Source organism: Aotus nancymaae, unplaced genomic scaffold (genome assembly GCF_030222135.1).
Source record: "Aotus nancymaae isolate 86718 unplaced genomic scaffold, 86718_ANA_hifiasm-v0.15.2.pri h1tg000014l, whole genome shotgun sequence".
Lineage (NCBI taxonomy): Eukaryota > Metazoa > Chordata > Mammalia > Primates > Aotidae > Aotus > Aotus nancymaae.
The window spans coordinates 120,549,415-120,571,981 of record NW_026988425.1 but is presented as its reverse complement, the minus strand read 5'-3'; the positions used below and the strand labels follow the sequence as shown (position 1 = coordinate 120,571,981).

The 22,567-nt window shown below is 47.8% G+C and overlaps 1 protein-coding gene and 1 long non-coding RNA gene across 2 annotated transcripts in view; one reads left to right on the top strand and one right to left on the bottom strand.

Moving 5' to 3' along the window:
• Positions 1-2,287: 2,287 nt before the first annotated feature.
• LOC105724952 (UPF0561 protein C2orf68-like) lies at positions 2,288-2,734 on the bottom strand. The gene has a single exon (XM_064375821.1). The coding sequence runs from the start codon at positions 2,732-2,734 to the stop codon at positions 2,288-2,290; it is 447 nt and encodes a 148-aa protein (XP_064231891.1).
• Positions 2,735-2,905: 171 nt separating this feature from the next.
• LOC135274827 (uncharacterized) overlaps positions 2,906-22,567 on the top strand; it is a 46,506-nt gene continuing 26,844 nt past the window's right edge. Inside the window, exon 1 of the long non-coding RNA XR_010342555.1 lies at positions 2,906-3,941. This is a non-coding gene — a long non-coding RNA (uncharacterized LOC135274827). The remainder of the gene's footprint in view (positions 3,942-22,567) is intronic.

Sequence of the window (22,567 nt, the reverse complement as noted above, 5' to 3'; positions counted from 1 at the left end):
CAGGTGGTGTTAATATCACTGAATCATTCACATCTACATACACTGTACCAGTTGGTTGGTTTTTTTTTTTTTTAAGACAAGAGTCTTGCTCTGTCACCCAGACTGGAGTGCAGTGGCATGATCTTGGCTCACTGCAACTTCCACCCCTGGGTTCAAGCAATTCTCCTGTCTCAACCTCCTGAGTAGCTGGGATTACAGGCACTCACCACTACACTCGGCTAATTTTTGTATTTTCAGTAGAGACGGGGCTTTGCCGTGTTGGCCAAGATGGTCTCAAACTCCTGACCTCAAGTGATCCGCCCACCTCGACCTCCCTAAGTGCTGGGATTACAGGCATGAGCCACTGAGCCTAGCCTACACTGCACCAGTTTACTGAACCCCTGTGACATGCCCTGACCCAGGGATGGACAAGAGGGCACTTTCCTTTCCTGAGAGGACCTCAGTCCACTGGGAAACGTGGGGAAATGAATGTGTCAACCGATATTTCAAAACTGTGGATTGGCCAGGTGAGGTAACTCATGCCTGTAATCCCAGCACTTTGGAGACCAAGAAGGGAGGATTGTTTGTGGCCAGGAGGTTGACGCTGCAGCCATATTTGTCACTGCAGTCCAGCCTAGGTGACAAAGTGAGGCCCTGTCTCAAAAAAGAAGAAAAATAGAAAGAATGAAAGAATGAAGGAAAGAAGGAAGGAAGGAAGGACTCCCTACCTCAGGACTCTCAATTTCTTCTTTATACATTTTTGTGGGATTTGAATATCACGTAACAAGCATCTGTTACTTTTTGTGTGTGTGCACAGATACCAGCTACTTTATGTTCAATAAAGGAATGAGGAAGGGGAAATGAAAGCATAGAGAAAACTATACAGTAGTTGTCAGGATGTGGTGGAACCAAATTGCAGTTTTCTAATTGAGAATGTAATCTTGATCTTCTTTTTTTTTTTTTTTTTTTTTGAGATGGAGTCTTGCTCTCTCGCCCAGGCTGGAGTGCAGAGGCTTGATCTCGGTTCACTGCAACCTCTGCCTCCCGGGTTCAAGCAATTCTCCTGTCCCAGCCTCCCAAGTAGCTGGGATTACAGGAGCATGCCACCATGCCCAGCTAATTTTTGTTTTCCCAAATTGTCCCAATAATTAATATAAATATACATATGTATATATTGGCAAAAATAAGTGAACATTTATTTTTGTGCCTTTCTTCCTATGTGTGTATATATTTTCATTTTTAAAGACTAGTCAAGTGCAGTAGTGAGAAGGGGGGAAAGGGTAGAACAGGCGTTTGATCTGTAACTGACTGTGAACAGTCAATTGAGATGATGACTCACTACCTTCGGACCAGCCTCTTTTTTTTTTTTTTTTTTCTTTTGGTGCAGTGACTTGGATGCATCCTATGTATATTTCAAGTCTTTTTCAAAACAAGGCCCCAGGAATCTCCAGATTCAATTATGTCCCTGGGTTTGGTCGACTGCCGCAGGAGTCTTAGGGAGCCTTGTACAAATGCTAGAGTTACTCATTCACCAACATTAAACCCTAGGATAGAAGATACAACAAAGCAGGACTCCTTCCTCCATGGAATGTGCTGATTTCAGACGAGGTGGCAGCCAACGTAGAAAACGCTGGAATTTTTCCTTGAAGTGGACGTGATGAGAGGCGCTTGCCATGAATATCAGCTACCGTCTCTTTTTTTGGAGGTCTCCCACTTTATTGGTATCAGAATTACCTGGAGAGTTTGTTAGAAGGGTAGATCCCCAGAACCGCCCCCCCCCACCCCCTCCAAAGTCCTGAGCAGCTGGAGGTACACAGTCATGTTGAAGGGGGAGGAGAACTGATGGATTTTACCTGAGGCAAAAAAATGAGAGAAAGGAACAAACAAAAAGGGCTGAAAAAAAGGTCTATGAATACATGTGCAGAAATGAGCAAAAGCACAGAAGAACCATAAAATAGCAAACATGGCTCATGCAGCTGAGTGGAGCAGCAGCAGTCAGGCATATGACCTTGGTGAGAAAGCCCCATGTGGGCATGAGGCTTCATAAATCCTGGTTCTCCCTGGAGTCTCTGCTGTTAGAACACCACGTTAGCCACACAAAATTCTCAAAAAAAAAAAATTCCAGAATATCAGGCTGGGCAAATGGGTCAACATATAACAAAGAATGACTGCAAGGCAGGCCAGGTGTAGTCCTGCAACACCCTATGGATGCAGCAGCTGTGAGGGTCTCAAGATCAGACAAACTGGTCCTGGTACCCCAAACTAAGTATGAGCTCACTGGGCAGAATTCTTCCAAGTGCAGTGAATGTCAGTGTCGGCTCCGGCGCATTGCAATCTCCTCCTGGATGTGCAACTGGAGGGCTTCTCGCATGGGTGGATCCAGAGGCTTGCGAGCTGACAACTCCTCACTCCGATACACCATAACTGATGTGACCTCTCCACTGTCTGCCTCGTACTCCATGCAGAAGAGCTCGGAGCCTCCACTACTGCTGCTTTCACCCCACTCGTCGTCGTCTGGGCTGCGTGGGTGGGCAGAGACATCTCGGGGTCGCCGCAGGTACACCCGCAGCTCTGGCTCGCGGGGTCCAGTCGGCGAGGGCGTGTGCCGCGTCCTCACCTTCTCCTTGGCCGCTTGTTTCACCTTCTTGTCGCAGTCGCCCCGGGCGATGTGGTTCCGTCGGATATGGTGCACGAAGCCGTGGTTCATGTCCAGCCGCCCGCGAGGCCTGCAGGAGTGCCCCGGCCCTGTCCCCATCCGGAGCCGGGGGCGCAGAGTCGCCGCCGCCTCGACGTCCCCAACAACCGCCACCCCCGCAAAGAGGTCCGCGTCGCCCCTCGTTCAGCTTCCGGCCCCTCGTTCAGCTTCCGGCCCCGCGCCCTGACTTCCGGAAGCGACCATATTTTCTTTTTCTTTTTTTTTTTTTTCTTGTTTTTTTGAGACGGAGTTTCGCTCTTGTTACCCAGGCTGGAGTGCAATGGCACGATCTTGGCTTACGGCAACCTTCGCCTCCCGGGTTCAAGCGATTCTCCTGCCTCCGCCCCACCCGAGTAGATGGGATTACAGGCATGCGCCACCACACCTGGGTAATTTCTGTATTTTTAGTAGAGACGGCGTTTCTCCATGTTGGTCAGGCTGGTCTCGAACTCTGTACCTCAGATCATCTGCCTGCCTCGGCCTCCCAAAGCGCCGGGATTACAGGCGTCAGCCACCACGCCCGGCCATCTACTGTCTTGTCTTTGACCCTTCATTTCCAGTTTTTGAAGATAAAGCAGGAAATAATCTTCTCTGATGGTACTTGATAAAAATTCCCCCAAAAAACAAAAACACATGCTTCCACGTCACTGATGAAAATTGACTGCAGTTTGGCACCTGGGTCTGGTTCAGCTGGCAGATGAGCTGATTGACGCGTTCACGCCGATAGCCAGGTGTGCCCATCTCCTTGAGGAAGCCCGCTCTATTTTTGGTAGCAGGACGGGCCACTGAGAGGTGGAAAGGGCGCAGGAACCATGTAATCTCCTGGAAATGCTTCTCCTGGAAATGCTTCTCTGGGAAAGCAATTTCATGAATGAGGCCTTGCAAGGAAATGCCACCAAACTTCCCCAGGTGCTCCTCAGTCGCTGTGTTGTCTGTCGGAGGAATGGCCTTATTCTTGACCTCGGCTTGTTCATGTTTCAAAATGAGTTCCCGGATATATTTCAGATTTGGAAATCCCCAGGTCATGTAAGTTTCCACTATACACAGCATTTTTAGGTTCTGGGGAGTGACTTTTACATAGACTCCTCCAAAAATGTTCTTTAGGCAAAGTCTTGCCATGGTTCTCTGCACCAGTAAACTCACGCATCGATCCTTTCAATGCCTACGACAAAGGCCGAGGAATGTTGATCTGGAAATTCCAAGGCGTGAAGTTTCACTTATTGTCGTCTGAGACGCACCTTGTCACGTTTCTGCTGCCAGGACTCAGGTAGGAATGATTCCAGTCGTTTAAATCTGGCCCTTTTCCTTTCCTCTGCTCCTCCTTTGCGGAAAGTTCCTGCTTTGCTTGGGTTGCTTTCAGGGCTTGATAAGCTTTCCTCTTTTTTAGGAGATTTTCTGAAACCAAAGCGATTTTTTTCTTTGCTCTTGCTCCGCCATCTTCCTAGTGTTCTAATGTGAGCGTATTTTTAAGTTACAAACACACAGAATTTAGGAGCTGTCTTTTTTATAGTGATTTTATATTTCATTGCACTAGGTCTTGCTAAAGAAAAAATGATTCATGACACTTGTTAAAGATGGCAAGGCAGATTTTTATCCAAGGTGAGCGATGGTGATAGGTATAGGGACCGCTGTGATCGGGTCTTGTAGTTGGGGGAGAGTGGACTCACTCCAACTCCGAAAAGGACAGGTGGGGATCTGTAACCAAGGAGTGGGGGTTGGGTGTCAGTGGATGGAAAACTACTAAAAAGAAACATTCAGGATGAAAGGGCTTCTGTTCTGGCTAAACTGACTGATAGCATTATTGCTAAAGGCAGGCCAGGGTGATAAAATATCAAGGGGGTCAGATACTAAGGTTGGGGCCTACCTGCTTGCCCACCTGCCTGCTTTCCCTCCTTCCCACCTTCCCTCCTTCCTGCCTGCCTTTTTCTCTTTTTTATTGAGACAGGCTCTCACTCTGTCACCCAGGCTGGAGTGCAGTGGCACAATAAGCTCGGCTCACTGTAGCCTCGACCAACAGGACTCGGGCAATCCTTCTGCTTCAGCCTCCGAGTAGCTGGGACCACAGGCGTGCGCCCGTAGACCCGACTAATTTTTTTGTATTTTTTGTAGAGATGGGGTTTTGTCATGTTGCCCAGGCTGATCCACCCTCCTTGGCCTCCCACAGAGCTGGGATTACAGCCACAAGCCACTGAGCCTGGCCCAGATTTTGTTAAAGTGACTTAGCAGGTCATTTGCTCAAATTGGATTCTACAAAGATAGAGAGGGAAGCCTGAGGTCAGGCCTAGGGAGGCAGTGGTCTCAGAGGAGACTGACTGAAGTTTTGGCCAAGGGAAGTCTTTGTGAGTTTATAATATGTCCTCTTTGGGATTTACTGACTCTTCTTTGGTGGTCCAGTGTGTGGTCAAATTTGTAAGGTCCAGGTGTTTTTGTTTTGTTGTTTGACGTAGGGTCTCACTCTATCACCCAGGCTGGAGTGCAGTGGCCTGATCTCAGCTTACCACAACCTCCACCTCCTGGAGTAAAGCGATTCTCCTGTCTCAGCCTCCCTAGTAGCTGGGATTACAGGTGTGCACCATCACGCCTAGCTACTTTTTGTATTTTTATTAGAGACGAGGTTTGGCCACGTTGGCCAAGCTAGTCTCCACCTCCAGACCTCAGGTGATCCGTCCACCTCAGCCTCCCAGTGCTGGGATTACAGGCCCGAGCCTCTGCATCTGGCCCTCGGTATTCTTTTTGTTGTTGTTTTGTTTTTAGCAGAGACAAGGTCTTGGTGTGTTGTGTTGCCCAGGCTGGTCTTGAACTCCTGGACTCAAGTGATCCTCCCACTTCAGCCTCCCAAAGTGTTAGGATTACAGGTGGGAGCCAATGTTTTTTTGTTGGTAGACTTGTTAGAGTGCAGTGGTATGATCACAGCTCATTGCAGCCTTGACCTCCTGGGCTCAAGCAATCCTTCCAACTCAGCCTCCCAAGTAACGCCACTGAAATCTATGTTCTTATATGTTTGCTTTTTGTTTGTTTGAAAGTCTCTCACACTTTCCCAAGCTGGAGTGCAATGGCACAATCTTGGCTCACTGCAACCTCCGCCTCCTGGGTCCATGCGATTCTCCTACCTCAGCCTCCTGAGTAGCTGGAATTACAGGCGCACAGCACCACACCTGTCTAATTTTTTTTTTTTTTTTTTTTTTTTTTTTTTTTTTAGTAGAGAGGGGGTTTCACTGTGTTGACCAGACTGGTCTCAAACCCCTGACCTCATGATCCACCTGCCTCAGCCTCCCAAAGTGCTGGGATTACAGGCATGAGTCACCATGTGCAGCCCTGTTATTAAAAGTTTTGATAAGCTGCTTGTTTCTAAGAAAGCTGTTGAGGTTGCCCAGTGTGATTGTGAATGTGTTTATTTCTCTTGGTAATTCCATCAATTTGTGCTAGGTAGATTTTGAAGTTTTGTTAAGTGTTATGCTCATGCCTTTTGTATTTTTCTAGTAAATTACTCCTTTTATCATTAAATAATGATTCTCTTCATACCTAAATTTGCTTTTTGCCTTAAGATTTATTTTGAATTATTATATATTGCTACACCAGCTTTACATTGCTTGTTATTTGCCTGATATGACTTATTTCATGCCTTTGACTTTTTTTTCTGTCACGTGTTTTACGTCTATCCACAACATAGCTGAGTTTTGGCTTTGTAGCATACTTTGAAAATCTGTCTTTAATAAACATATTTACACTGTTCACATTTATAGAGATTGCTGAACATTTTTTACATTTCTATCATTTTATTATTTTTTCTTTCTTTCTTTTTTATTTTTTGAGATGCAGTGTCACTCTGTAGCCCAGGCTGGAGTGCAGTGGGGTGATCTCAGCTCACCACAACCTCCGCCTCCCAGGTTCAAGTGATTCTCCTGCCTCAGCCTCCCAAGTAGCTGTGATTACAGGCATGTGCCACCACGCCCGACTCATTTTTGTATTTTTAGTAGAGACGGGTTTTCTCCGTGTTGATCAGGCTGGTCTCAAACTCCCGACCGTAGGTGATCCACCCGCCTCTGCCTCCCAAAGTGCTGGGATTACAGGCGTGAGCCACCATCCCCAGCCTCATTTCTACCACTTTATTTTGGACTTACTATTTGCCACACTTTTCTTTTGCTTCTTTTTTTATTATTTTATTTATTTATTTATTTTTGAGACGGAGTCTCATTCTGTCACCAGGCTGGAGTGCAGTGGTGCAATCTCGGCTCACTGCAATCTCTGCCTCCTGGATTCAAGTGATGCTCCTGCCTCAGTCTCCTGAGTAGCTGGGATTACAGGCACTCGCCACCACATTCAGCTAATTTTCGTATTTTTAGTAGGGATGGGGTTTCACCATGTTGGCCAGGATGATCTCAATCTCCTGACCTCGTTATCTGCTCGCCTCAGCCTCCCAAAATGCTGGGATTACAGGCGTGAGCCACTGCCCCTGGCCTTTTAAATTTTTTATGTTTTTTTGTTTTTTTAGAGACAAGGTCTTGCTCCATTGGCCAGGTTGGAGTGCAGTGAGTAGTGTGATCATAGGTCACTGCAACTTCAAACATCTAGGTCAAGGGACCCTCCCACCTCAGGCTCCCAAGTAGCTGGGACTATACTCCCATGTTACCACGCCTGGCCACCTTTTGCTGCTTTTCACATCCTTTTAAGCCTTCTATAGAATCAGTCAAGATTTCTTTATTCTCCTCTTCCTCCCTTAATGGGTATGTAAATTTTATGTTCTATTTCTACTTGTTTAGAAATTAAATTCAGACTTGGGGATCCACATCTATAATCCCAGCACTTTGAGAAGCTGAGGCAGGAGGATCACTTGAGGCCAGGAGTTTGAGACCAGCCTGGGCAATGTAGTAAGACCCTGTCTCTACCAAAATTGAAAAAACAATTAGCCAGGTGTGATGGCACACACCTGTAGCTACTCAGGAGCCTGAGGCAGGGGGATCCTTTGAGCTCAGAAGGTCAAGGCAGCAGTAAGCTATGATCACACCACTGAACTCTAGCCTGGGTGACAGAGCAAGATCCTGTATCAGAAGGAAAATAAAAGAAGAGACATTCTCCTGATTGTATTTTTAAAATAAAAAAAAAGAAGAAAACAAGAGAAAAAGGGAAGCCATTAAAATGTGCACTCTGAATGAAGAGACCTACCCCACCCCCACCGCCAAACAGGCTTTGTATGAGCAACATGGCTGTTTATTCACCTGGGTGCTGGTGGGCTGAGTCTGAAAAGAGAGTCAGCGGAGGGCAGCGGGATAGGAGTTGGTTTTATAGGTTGTCGGGAAGGCAGTGAAAAGTTATAGAAGTTACAGTTTAGGGTGGTTTTTTTTGTAAGCTGGGAGGGGGTCATAGGGTGTGGAATCAAGAGGTTGGCCAAGGTTGGTCACAAAGTCCAATGGCCTTGTCAATTGAGGCAGGATTAAGGAACGGTAGAGAATGTCTCAAAGTAAAGTAGGTGCCACAGGGGTTGATCTTTTCTTCCTCTTTTCATGGTCTTCCTGTTACTTCAGATTTTCCAGGAACTCATCTGGAGTGTCCGTGCAGGTCACAGAGGTTACCATGGTGTCCAAAGCACCATCAGTCAGCCTAAAAGACCTTATAAAAGGGAAGGGAAGGAGAAATTAAATTCTTAACTTGACTTTACAAAGTTTAAAACTCATCATTTTATTTATCCTTCTTAAAATATAAGAAACACATTATTTCTCCCATCTTTCATGTTGTTAGTCCATATATTTTAGTTCTGGTGAGAATTCTAAGCTTCCTCATTTTTTTTCAAGTAGATTTATCAGCATGTTTGCCACTTTCTTTCTTTCTTTCTTTTTTTTTTTTTTTGAGACGGAGTTTTACTCTTGTTACCCAGGCTGGAGTGCAATGCCGTGATCTCGGCTCACCGCAACCTCCACCTCCTGGGTTCAGGCAATTCTCCTGCCTCAGCCTCCCGAGTAGCTGGGATTACAGGCACGCGCCACCACCCCCGGCTAATTTTTGTATTTTTAGTAGAGATGGGTTTTCACCATGTTGGCCAGGCTGGTCTCAAACCTCTGACTTCAGGTGATCTGCCTGCCTTGGCCTCCCAAAGTGCTGGGATTACAGGTGTGAGCCACCGTGCTCAGCCAACATATTTTTTATGTTTATGATTTCCGTGTCCTATGTAATAAATCTTTTCCTATCCCAAGATTGTGAAGCTATTCTCCTCTAGTATCTTCTAGAAGACTTATGCCTTTTAAAAAACTCCTATAGTATCTTCCTGAAGTACAGAAGCTTTATGCTTTTTTAAAACTTTCACAGTGGAGCAGGAGAGGTAGCTCACACTTGTGATCCCAGCACTTTGGGAGGCCAAGGCAGGTGGATCACAAGGTCAGGAGTTCAAGACCAGCCTGACCAATATGGTGAAACTCTGTCTTTACTGAAATACAGAACAAGTAGCCAGGCATGGTGGCACATGCCTGTAGTCCTAGCTACTCAGGAGGCTGAGGCAGGAGAATTGCTTGAACCCGGGAATCGGAGGTTGCAGTGAGCTGAGATGGCGCCACTGTACTCTAGTCTGGACGACAGAGTGAGACTGTCTCAAAAAAAAAGAAAAGAATTGATAAAATAGTTATTTTTTTGCCTTCAATTGTTACTTAGTACTTTAGGGCATTTTTCTCTTCTATAAGATATTTTTAAATTGTAAATTGGCAGATTACCATTGTATATGCTTATGTGTTACATGTTATGGGCCATTGCTGGTAATTACAGCACTTTGGGAGACCAATGTGGGAGGATTGCTTGAGTGTAGGAGTTTAAGACCAGCCTGGGCAATATAGTGAAATTCCCATCTCTTAAAAAAGAAACAAAGGCAGGGTGCAGTGGCTCAAGCCTGTAATCCCAGCACTTCGGGAGGCCTAGGCAGGCAGATCATTTGAGGTCAGGAGTTTGGGTCCAGCCTGGCCAACGTGATAGAACCCCCTTCTCGAAAGGAAGACGGAGGGTGGGAGAGAGAGAGAGAAAGAGAGAGAGAGAGAAAGAGAGAAAACGAACCACCGGGCGCGGTGGCTCATGTCTATAATCCCAGCACTTTGGGAGGCTAAGGCATGTGGATCACTTGAGGTCAGGAGTTCTAGATCAGCCTGGCCAACAAGGTGAAACCTTGTCTCTACTAAAAATGCAAAAAAATTAGCCGGGCGTGGTGGTGGGTGCCTGTAGTCCCAGCTACTCAGGAGACTGAGGCAGGAGAATCGCTTGAACCCAGGAGGCAGAGATTGCAGTGAGCCGAGATCGTGCCACTGCACTCCAGCCTGGGTGACAGAGCCAGACTCCATCTTAAACAACAACAGCAAAAAATAGTGCTTAAAAAAAAAGCAAAAAAAGAAGAAACCAAAAACCAAAGTGATTGATGATTTATGAATACAATTTAGAAAAATTAAATCAAGCTAATTAACATATCTGTTACTCAAGCCTGTAATCCTAGCACTTTGGGAGGCTGAGGCGGGTCCCAGCCTGACCAACATGAAGAAACCCTGTCTCTACTAAAAATTCAAAAAAATTATCTGGGTGTGGTGGCGCGCCTGTAATCCCAGCTACTCCAGAGGCTAAGGCAGGAGAATCAGTTGAACCCAGGAGGTGGAGGTTGCAGTGAGCCAAGACTTCATCACTGCGCTCCAGCCTGGGCAACAAGACCAAAACTCTCTCTCAAAAAAAAAATATATATATATATCTGTTACCTCAAATACTAATTTTTGTGGCAAGAACATTTGAAATTTACACTTAGTGACTTTGAAATGTATAGCACATTATTACTACATTCACCATGCTGTACAATACATCTCAGAGAAAAGACTTATTCCTCCTGTTTGATTGAGGCCTTGTACCCTCTGACCATCCTTTCTCCCAAGGTGTTTTTTTTTTTTTTTTTTTACTAGCAGCCTAATAGTCTATCATATGCTTCTCCCTGGAGCAGGGGCTCGGGAATCAGTCAGGTGAATATTCTGTCTTCACCTCTTACAAACTATGTAACTTTTTTTTTTTTTTTGAGACAGAGTCTTGCTCTGTTACCAGGCTGGAGTACAGTGGTATGATCTCGACTCACTGCAACTTCTGCCTCCCTTCAAATGATTCTCCTGCCTCAGCCTCCCGAGTAGCTGGGACTACAGGCACTCGCCACTCCTCCGGCTAATTTTTCTATTTTTAGTAGAGACAGGGTTTCACCATGTTGGCCAGGCTGGTCTTGAACTCCTGACCTTGTGATCTGCCCGCCTCAGCCTCCCAAAGTGCTGGGTTTACAGGCCGGAGCCACTGCACCTGGCCCAAACTATGTAACTTTTGACAAGTAATTTTAACCCTCTAAGCTTTAGCTCTCATGGGAGTTGGCCAGGGCTTGAAAGGAGCTAGTTTCATAGTTGGATCTCAAACCCTAATAGATTGAGTTAGAAGCCCTACATCAACTGAAATGTGGATTGTTAACTCTAGAACAGTCTTCTTACTCATAAAAGTCTCCTAATGCCGGGCATGGTGGCTCACACCTGTAATCCAAGCACTTTGGAGGCCAAGGCGGGCGGATCACCTGAGATCGGGAGTTCAAGACCAGCCTGACCAACATGGTGAAACGCCGTCTTAAAAAAAAAAAAAAAAAAAAAAAAAAAGTCTCCTAAAGACCTAGGATAGGCCACGTTTTGTGAGTCCACAGTTTTATTGTCTGTGACTAAGAACAATAAAACCACACTGAAACGATGCCCTGTGGTGGTTGTAAGCTGAAGTCAGTGTTGGCGGCATGAAGGGGTGGCAACTGAATCACTTAATTAAATTCCCTTATCAGATGATCAGATTATTCTTCATCTGTAGAGCTAGTGGTTCCCTGAGGTCTCCAAGTTGTCCTAGCTGGTTGCCTTGGGAGAGTTTCCAGACTTCTCTGTGGTTCACTTTTTCATCTGTAAAATGGGTAGAGCAACAGCTTAGAACCAACCTGATGGTAATGTCATCCTGGTTAAAAAATACTCAGCTAGCCGGGCACGGTGGCTCATGCCTGTAATCCCAGCATTTTTGGGAGGCTGAGACAGGTGGATCACTTGAGCTCAGGAGTTCAAGACCAGCTTGGCCAACATGGTGAACCCATTCTCTACTAAAAATACAAAAATTAGCCAGGTGTGGTGCCGTGTACCTGTAATTCCAGCTAATAGAGAGGCTGAGGCAGGAGAATCGCTTGAACTAGGTGGGTGGAGGTTGCACTGAGCCGAGATCGCACCACTGCACTCTAGCCTGGGTGGCAGAGTACAACTGTTTCTCTCAAAAAAAAAAAAAAAAACTCAGCTGAAGGTGGACACAACGTGTGTTAAGTGATGAATAATGGCCGCCATCATTCTCATCTCTGGCCGGGGTAGGACTAGTGAGATTTGAACATAGAAGGCAGCTCACTTGGATATTGGACTGGGGGACCCAAAAACCTGCGTGGAACTCAGGCCCTGTTTATCTGGGCAGATGGCTAATACTGAAACTCACAAGAAATGACTAAGAATAAACTTCCTAGAAATCAGTTTGTCTGGTCTGGGTACGGTGGCTCATGCCTGTAATCCCAGCACTTTGGGAGGCCAAGGCTGGCAGATCACCTGAGGTCAGGAGTTCAAGACCAGCCTGGCCAACATGGCAAAACCCCATCTCTCTTAAAAATACAAAAACTAGCTAGGCATGGTGATGCGCACCTGTAATCCCAGCTACTCAGGAGGCTAAGGTGAGGTGGAAGTTGCAGTGAGCCGAGATGGCGCCACTGCCCTCCAGCCTGGGTGACAGAGTGAGACGCTGTCTTGGGAGAAGGAAAAAAAAAAAAAGAAATCAGTTTGTCCAGTGAGGCACTGGTAAATGTTTAACAACCAGCTCCAGAGGGCCGGGCGCGGTGGCTCACGCCTGTAATCCTAGCACTTTGGGAGGCCGAGGTGGGTGGATCATCTGAGGTCAGGAGTTCAAGACCAGCCTTGCCTTCATGGTGAAACCCCATCTTTAAAAAAACAACAACAACAAAACTAGCACCCCCAGCAAAAGGCTGGGCGCGGTGGCTCACGCCTGTAATCCCAGCACTTTGGGAGGCCGAGATGGGTGGATCACGAGGTCAAGAGATCAAGACCATCCTGGTCAACATGGTGAAACCCCGTCTCTACTAAAAATACAAAAATTAGCTGGGCATGGTGGCTCGTGCCTGTAGTCCCAGCTACTCGGGAGGCTGAGGCGGGAGAATTGCTTGAACCCAGGAGGCGGAGGTTGCGGTGAGCCGAGATCACGGCATTGCACTCCAGCCTGGGTAACGAGTGAAACTCCGTCTCAAAAAAAAAAAACAACCAGCTCCAGTGGGGTGTGTGTGTGTGTGTGTGTGTGTCTGTGTGTGTGTGTGTGTGTGTGTGTGTATGCTGACTTGTAATATTTACTGATTTTGGTGTAAATACTTCCACCATGACCAATTTGAAACTACCAACACGGCATCACTGAACAGAGTTGTATATTTCCACCATATAGATGCAACAGACATAAATATCCTCAAATGAATAAATACTAGTAAAATATAGTTAAATAATTAGAAGGTGATGAGTTTGAGTCTTTTAATATAATTTCATCATAAGTTTATATAACTTAGTTTTTAATAATGACTGTGTGTAAGAAAGAAGCAGCTGGCAAAATTCCTGAAAACTTAACAATTGGCTCTCACGAGCCTGTGCAAGCTGGCTCCAGACACCACTTCCGCCGCCACCGGTCCGACTTTGGAGCCTGTGGAGTGTAGCCCAGGACCTGGCAAGCTGCACAGTGCTAAGGGCAGCTCCATAGACTTCTTAGGGACTCAGACTCCTTCCTCTGACAATTGTGTTCCCTCCCCGAACACACAGCCCCAGAGGTGACCTTTTCCTTGCCAGGCTTCAAGTTGTTTAACATTCTCATCCACCGGCACCTCCCACACTGCAGGGCAGCTATTTCAGGAATGGGCGTCCTGGCCGGCCACTTGCCGAATGTACCCCGTCAGGTGCCCACAAGGTCATCCAGATGGCTAGAAGGAGAGCAGCAGCCTTCAGACGGGGCTGCCTCTCCTAGGCTCACCGCCCCATGACATCTGCATTCTCCAGTTAGGAATGCGCTTGACAAACAGACCCCAGAAGTCCACTGCCTGTGTGTATTTCCAAAACCTGAATCCAAACTGCCATTTCTTAGTTTAATCTTACACCTGCCCATTGCTTCTTTACCCCTGTAAGTGGCAACAGAGACAGTCATAAATCATGTGGGCAACTCCACGCGCTGGGTGCTTGCTCTGGAATTATCCTCCTTGATCCTCATAATAACCCTATGAAGTAGGTACTATTCTTAGCCCAGTTCTGTGGATAAGAAGTCCAGGCCTTGAGGTGGTAAGTTAACTTGCCCATAGTCATACAGCAGGACTGTCTGGGGAACCCAAGTGGTTTGTTGTTTTTTTTTAAAGATAGGGTTTCACCATTATGGCCAGGCTGGTCTTGAACTCCTGACCTCAATCATCTGAGGTCAGGAGTTCAAGAGCTGTAATCCTCCTCCCAAAGTGCTAGGATTACAGGCGTGAGCCACCACAGCCGGCCTGTTTGTTTTTTTAAGATGAAGTTTTGCTCTTGTCGCCCAGACTGGAGTGCAGTGGTGTGATCTCCGCTCACTGCAACCTCTGCCTCCCGAATTAAAACAATTCTCCTGCCTCAGCCTCCCAAGTAGCTGGGATTACAGGCACCTGCTACCATGCCCAGCTAATCTTTTTTTTCTGTCACCCAGGGCTGGAGTGCAGTGACACGATGTTGGCTCACTGCAACTCCGCCTCCCAAGTTCAAGCAGTTCTGCTGCCTCAGCCTCCCAAATAGCTGGGATTACAGGTGCGTGTCACCATGCCTAGCTAATTTTGTATTTTTAGTAGAAACAGGATTTCAGCATGTTGGCCAGGCTGGCCTTGAACTCCCGACCTCAGGTGATCCACTCACCTCAGCCTCCCAAAGTGCTGGGATTACAGGCATGAGCCACCTCTCCTGGCTTTTTGTTCTTACTCTGTAGATTTGCAGATGAGATGGACTTCTCATCCACAGAACTGGGCTAACAATAGTACCTACTTCATAGGGTTGTTATGAGGATTAAGGAGGATAATTCCAGAGCAAGCACCCAGCGCGTGGAGCTGCCAACATTTTTTTTTTTTTTAAGATGGAGTTTCTGTCTTGTTGCCCAGGCTGGAGTGCAGTGGCAAGATCTCAGCTCACTGCAACCTGCGCCTCCTGGGTTCAAGTGATTCTCCTGACTCAGCCTCCTAAGTGGCTGGGATTACAGGCACGAGCCACCACACCCAGCTATTTTATTGGTATTTTTAATAGAGATGGGGTTTCACCATGTTGGCCAGGCTGTTCTCGAACTCCTGACCTTGGGTGATCTGCCCGCCTCGGCCTCTGAAAGTGTTGGGATTACAGGCATGAGCCACCTCGCCCGGCCCATCAGTGTTTTTTCTTCCTTCCTCCACTGTCCCCTTTACACGGTGTCCTTGGTTCATATGTGATCATTTTGCATATTCGACATGTTGCTTACTACTAAACATTCTCAGTACAGAGGCAGTAATAGAAGCCATGAGTCTGACAAGTTTGCTCGAGGAGAGAGCATGCTATGAGTGAGGTGGGATGGTTGACAAGACCCTGGAGGACACGGGGGCCTAAGAGCCTGGGAGGCAGAGGTTGCAGTGAGCCAAGATCCCGTCATTGCACTCCAGCCTGGGCAACAGAGTGAGACTCCATCTCAGAAACAGACAAAAAACTCCGTTTCACACATAGTCTATCCTGTTCTGTCCCTCTAAAGAACCCTCACTAATCCACTCACTTACTTAAGATCACTTAACATGCATAATAATGCCCCATGCAGAATAAGGAAGTTAGTCATTTTGCCCAGAGCAGAGCAGGACTTCCAGTTCCAGCTCAATGATTATACCATTTTCTCACAGTATGTGCCACAAGATCTCCTGAGGCTTCCCCTTATTTGATCAAATAGAAAATACATTTTCAGAATTGGCCTCCCTGTAGTCAACATAGATGGAATTTATTGCACGCATTGGTCCTTTTCCCTTGAACAAGATTTGCCTGTTCAGTAATTCAGATCTGAGTTTCATTAGAAAGGAAACAGGTTTCGGTTCTGATCTATCAGTCGTGGTTGCCTAGAAGCCCACCTGAAAAGAGTTCTTTGATCCCTAGTCAGGCCTGCCAAGAGCCAGGCAGTGGGAGACTTAAGGCCTGTGTACTAAACACCTGCAGTGGGCCTTCAGCATCTGTGATCCACTAGTCAGGCCTACCAAGGGCCAGACAGTTGGGAGAGTTAGGGCCTGTGTGCGAAACACCCTGCCCTGGGCCCTCAGCATCTGTGATCCATTAGTCAGGCCTGCCAAGGGCCAGGCAGTTGGGAGAGTTAGGGCCTGTATGCGAAACATCTTACCGTGGGCCTTCAACATCTGTGATCCATTTGTCAGGACTGCCGCGAGCCAGGCAGTTGGGATAATTAGGGCCTGTGTGCTAAACACCCTGCCGTGGGCCCTCAGCATCTGTGATCCACTAGTCAGGCCTACCAAGGGCCAGACAGTTGGGAGAGTTAGGGCCTGTGTGTGAAACACCGTGCCCTGGGCCCTCAGCATCTGTGATCCACTAGGCGGGCCTGCGAAGGGCCAGGCAGTTGTCTCGTTAGGGCCTGTGCACGAAACACCCTGCAGTGGGCCCTCAGCATCTGTGATCTACTAGTCGGGCCTGCCAAGAGCTAGGCAGTTGAGAGAATTAGGGCCTGTCCGTGTGCCCGTAGCATCTGTGGATGGCCTACCAAGGGCCAGACAGGAGAGTTAGGGCCTGTGTGCGAAACACCCTGACATGGGCCCTCAGTGTCTGTGATCCACTAGTCAGGCCTGCCAAGGGCCAGGCAGTTGGGAGAGTTAGGGCTTGTAGGCGAAGCACCCTGCAGTGTGCCCTCAGCATCTGTGATCCACTAGTCAGGCCTGCCAAGGGCCAGGCAGTAGGAGAGTTAAGACCTGTGTACTAAAACACCGTGTAGTCGCCCCTCAGTATCTGTGGGGGATTGATTCCAGGATCTTCCTTGGGTGCCCAAATTTATACATGCTCAAGTCCCTGATATCAGTTTCTCCCATATACTTTAAATCTCTAAACTTTACTCATAATACCTAATAAATCTAAATGCTATGTAAATAGTTGTTATGCTGTATTGTTTGAGAGGTAATGACAAGGAAAAAGTACGTGTTCAGTATAGGCACAATGTTTTTTCCAGTTTTTCAAAAAAATTTTTTTTTCTGGAGACAGGGTCTCAGTCTGTCACCTAGCCTGGAGTGCAGTGGCACCAGCAATAGTTCACTGCAGCCTTGAACTCTTGAGCTTCAGCGATTCTCCTGCCTCAGCCTCCCAAGTAGTTGAGACTACAGGAATGCACCACTATGCCTGACTTTTTTTTTTTTTTTTTTTTTTAGTAGAGATGGGGTCTTGCTATGTTGTCCAAGCTGGTCTCCAAGCTGGTCTCCAACTCCAGCCTCAAGTTATCCTCCTGCCTTGGCTTCCCAAAGTGCTAGGATTACAGGTGTGAGCCACCGCGCCCGGCCCAAAGTTCTTTTTAAGAAAGTAATACAGCTGGGCACGGCAGCTCAAGCCTGTGATCCCAGCACTTTGGGAGGCTGAGGCGGGTGCATCACAAGGTCAAGAGTTCAAGACCAGCCCAGATAACATGGTGAAACCGTCTCTACCAAAAATATAAAAATTAACTGGGCGTGGTGGTGTGCGCCTGTAGTCCCAGCTACTCAGGAGGCTGAGGCAGGAGAATCGCTTAAACCTGAGAGGTGGAGGTTGCAGTGAGCCAAGATCACGCCACTGCATTTCAGCCTGGACAACAGAGTGATACTCCATCTCAAAAAAACAAAAAAGGAAGAAAGTAATACAGAATCAAGTACTGACCCTTGGAAGGCCCTATGCAAGTGAAGGGACCCTGGAGTTCAAGCTTCAGAAAAGGACATGTGCACGTGCAAGAAAAAACAGGATGTCCAGGCGCAGCCGCTCACGCCTGTAATCCCAGCACTTTGGGAAGCCAAGGTGGGCAGATTGCCTGAGCTCAGGAGTTCCGGACCAGCCTGGGCAACATGGCAAAACCATGTCTCTACTAAAAATACAAAAAATTAGCCGAGCGTGGTGGCGCACACCTGTAGTCCCAGCTACTCAGGAGGCTGAGGCACAAGAATCGCTTTACCCTGGAAGGTGGACGTTGCAGTGAGCAGAGATTGCACCACTGTACTCCAGCCTGAGTGACAGAGTGAGACCCTGTCTCCAAAAAAAAAAAAAAAAACAAAAGAAATACATATTTGGTATGGCCCATGATGCAATCAGTCATGACTAGGAATCACCCACAAAACCCAAAAGGACAGTGTTCAGAGAGCTTCCTTTCTTTTAAATATCCAGAGCATAGAAAGAACTCCCAAAACTCAACAACAAAACTAGCCAATTTAAAAATAAAGGCGGCTGGGCGCAGTGGCTCACACCTGTAATCCCCACACTTTGGGAGGCTGAGGCAGGTGGATCACTTGAGCTCAGGAGTTTGAGACCAGCCTGGTCAACATGGAGAAACCCCATCTTTACTAAAAATACGAAAATAAAAAAAAAATAGCCAGGTGCGGCGGTGCGCACTGTAATCCCAGCCGTACGTGGCTGAGGCAGGAGAATCGCTTGCACCTGGGAGGCGGTTTCAGTGAGCCGAGATCGTGCCATCGCACCGCAGCCTGGAAGACAAGAGTAAAACTCCGCATCAAAAAAAAAAAAAAAAACCCTTTGGTGTCTCCGGCACTGAATTCTCACGGGACACACATCTCCCAGGCTCTGACTCTGCTATTTTGTTTTCTCCCCGCTCCTCCCTCCTTCATTTGTCTGACCATCCTCCCATGTCTTCTTCTCTTTTGGGGTCCCTCACCCCCCCACCCCGTTCTGGTTAGCGTTCTCTGTAAAGCCGTTTGATTCCTCCTGTGTTTAAACACCGCCCTTCACCCACGCCCTTAGCACCTCCCCTTCCTCAACAAAAGTGGCTGATCAAGATAGTTTCCTAAACAGAAACCGTTCTCACCCTGCTAAATGCACTGAAAACCTACCATCTGGTGTCTATATTGGCCTCCTGAGCGATTGATTAGTCTGAGTCCACAGCTGAGACCCGGATCTCCTCTCCACCAGCTGCCAGGCTGAGGGCAGACCCAGGGCCCCAGGGGTGAATTTGTCAGGGCAGAGGCCTCTGTGGCAGCCTCTTGGCAGCCTGCCAGTAGCCCCTTCTGGCAGCATCCCATCTCCCCAGCATCACAGATCAAGCCTCAGGAGTGTGGGACCGAAGGAGAAAACCCGAGAGTGACAATGGCAAAGAGTGACCACCACACCCAGGTGGGTGGACTCCAGGGGACACAGAGGTGCTCAGGCCCAGAGCTGGTGGGAGAGGGGAGGTGATGAGAGATGGGGCACCCAGAAAGTCCCACCTGCATTCACTGAGAAATTCACTGGGAGCTGGGCAGCCCTGGAGAGGCGCTGGGAGTTGGGAGGATAAAAGGAAATACCTGGGGCTCTCATTGCCAGTGAATAGGACAAGCTGGGCAGGAAACAGACAATGCTTTCCAGGTGTAGATTGCCAAGTCCGAGGCAAGAGAGGGGACCGAGAGAAGCCTGCAAAACTGCCATTCGAGGCCAGGCACGGTGGCTTTCACCTGTAATCCCAATACTTTGGGAAGCTGAGGCGGGAGGATCGTTTGAGCATGGGAGTTGGCGAACAGCCTGGGCAACATAGCAAGACCCCATCTCTAAATATATAAAAAAAAATTAGCAGAGCACGGTGGAGTATGCCTATAGTCAGAGCTATTCAAAAGGCTGAGGTGAGACAACTGCCTGAGCCCAGGACATCTAGGCTGCGGTGAGCTGACGTCACACCACTGCACTCATTCAGCCTGGATGACAAAGTAAGACCGTGCCTCAAAAAAAGAAAAAAAAAAGAAACAACAGGCCAGGTGTGGTGGCTCATGCCCATATTCCTAGCACTTTGGGAGTTTGAGGCAGGCAGATTGCCTGAGCTCAGTAATTTGAGACCAGCCTGGACAACATGGTGAAACCCTGTCTCTACTAAAAATACAAAAAATTGGCCAGGCATGGTGGAGCACACCTGTGATCCCAGCTACTCGGGAGGCTGAGGCACAAGATCACTTGAACCTGGGAGGTGAAGCTTGTAGTGAGCTGAGATCACAGCATTGCACTCCAGCCTGGTTGACAGAGCAAGACTCCATTTCAAAACAAAACCAAAACCAAAAAACTCCTGTTCAGTAAGCAGTTACCACGTGTCAGACACTGAGCACTGACAGCAGCAAACAATTGCACTCAGTACACACCAGGCTTGTTCTAGGCAGCTGCTGTCAAATCAACACATTATGCAAGCCACCTAGGTAGTTTTTTTTTTTTTTGAGATGCAGTATCATTCTGTCGCCCAGGCTGGAGTGCAGTGGTGCGATCTTGGCTCACTACAACCTCCGCCTCCCAGGTTCAAGCAATTCTCCTGCCTCAGCCTCCTGAGTAGCTGGGATTACAGGTGTGCACCACCATGCCCAGCTAATTTTTGTATTTTTAGTAGAGATGGGGTTTCACCATGTTAGTCAGGCTAGTCTCAAACTCCTGACCTCACGTGATCTGCCTGCCTCAGCCTCCCAAAGTGCTAGGATTATAGGCATGAGCCGCTGCACGTGGCCTAGTAGTTGTTTTTTAAGTTATTAATTTACTTTTCACCATGGCAGAAAAGCATCTAGTTTTAAACAATAGCTGCATTTTTTTAAAAGTAAAAACATAAAACCCACTGGTGAAATTAATGTAATAATATATTTTATGGCCAGGTGCAGTGGCTCACACCTGTAATCCTAGCACTTTGGGAGGCCGAGGTGGGTGAATCACCTGAGGTCAGGAGTTCGGGACCAGCCTGGCCATCATGGTGAAACCCCATCTTTTTTTAAAAAATAAATAAATAAAGTAAATATATATATATATATATATATATATTTATTTATTATTTAGGCTGGGTGTGGTGGCTCACACCAGCACTTTGGGAGGCTGAGGCAGGCAGATCACTTGAGGTCCGGACATCAAGACCAGCCTGCCCAATGTGGGAAAATCCCATCTCTTCTAAAAATACAAAAATTAGCCAGGCATGATGGCACGCGCCTATAATCCCAGCTACTCAGGAGGCTGAGGCACAAGAACTGCTTGAACCCAGGAGGCAGAGGCTGCAGTGAGCCAAGATGGTGCCGCTGCACTCCAGCCTGGGCAACAGAGTGAGACTCCATCTCAAAAAGACAAATAATGTATTCTATTTAACTCAATATAATCAATAATTTTTTAGTTATTTTACTTTTTTTTTTTAAGACAGGGTCTCACTCTGTTGCCTAGGCTGGAGTGCAGTGGTGTGATCACAGCTCACTACAGCCTCGAGCTCCCCTGAGCTCAGGTGATCCTTCCACCTCAGCCTTCCAGGTAGCTGGGACTACAGGCACGTGCCACCACGCCTGGCTAATTTTTGTATTATTATTATTTTTTTTGTACTTATAGGCACATAGCACCATACCCTGATAACATTTTGTACTTTTGTAAAGATGGGGTTTTATGATGTTGCCCAAGCTAGTCTCAAACTCCAGGGCTCAAGGGATCCTCCCACCTCGGCTTCTCATAGTGCTGGGATTACAGGTGTGAGCCACTGTGACTGGCCTCCTGCCTCGGCCTCCCAAACTGTTGGGATTACAGGTGTGAGCCACCATGCCTGGCCTCCTGCCTCAACCTCCCAAACTGTTGGGATTACAGGTGTGAGCCACTGTGCCTGGCCTCCTGCCTCGACCTCCCAAACTGTTGGGATTACAGGTGTGAGCCACCATGCCTGGCCTCCTGCCTCGACCTCCCAAACTGGTGGGATTACAGGTGTGAGCCACTGTGCCTGGCCTCCTGCCTCGACCTCCCAAACTGTTGGGATTACAGGTGTGAGCCACCGTGCCTGGCCTCCTGCCTCAACCTCCCAAACTGTTGGGATTACAGGTGTGAGCCACTGTGCCTGGCCTCCTGCCTCGACCTCCCAAACTGTTGGGATTACAGGTGTGAGCCACCATGCCTGGCCTCCTGCCTCGACCTCCCAAACTGGTGGGATTACAGGTGTGAGCCACCATGCCTGGCCTCCTGCCTCGACCTCCCAAGGTGCGGGGGTTACAGGCTTGAGCACCACGCAGGGCACATCTCAGTTTAGACAAGCCACATTCTTTTTCTTTGTTTTGAGGTGGAGTCTTGCACTGTTGCCCGGGCTGGAGTGCAGTGGCACAGTCACTGCAGCCTCTGCCTCCCAAGTCCAAGCGATTCTCCTGCCTCAGCCTTCCGAGTAGCTGGGATAGATAAGCCACATTTCAGATGCTCAGTAGGTACTGTGGCTGATCGCTACCGTATTGGATGCGGCGGTCTAAGGGCTTTATGTGCGTTAGTCCTCACAATCATGCTTTTGTCATCCTCATTTAATAGATGAGAAAATTTAAACAGAAAGTGCTTCAGTGCTTTGCCCATTGCCACCCAGAAAGGAAATGGCTGAGCTGGAATCTGAGCCACCAAGGTCAGCCAACTGAGGGTCCACAGTCTGGTGTCCTAACAACTGTGCTATGCTGTCGGCTTCACAAATCTCATCTCCTGTAGGACATCATCAAAAAGCTACTTGCAGCCCAGAGGCTCATGCCTGTAATCCCAGCACTTTGGGAGGCCAAGGAGGGTGGATCACGAAGTCAGGAGTTCGAGACCAGCCTGGCCAAGGTAGTGAAACCCCGTCTCTACTAAAAATACAAAAATTAGCCAGGCACAGTGGAGGGTGCCTGTAATC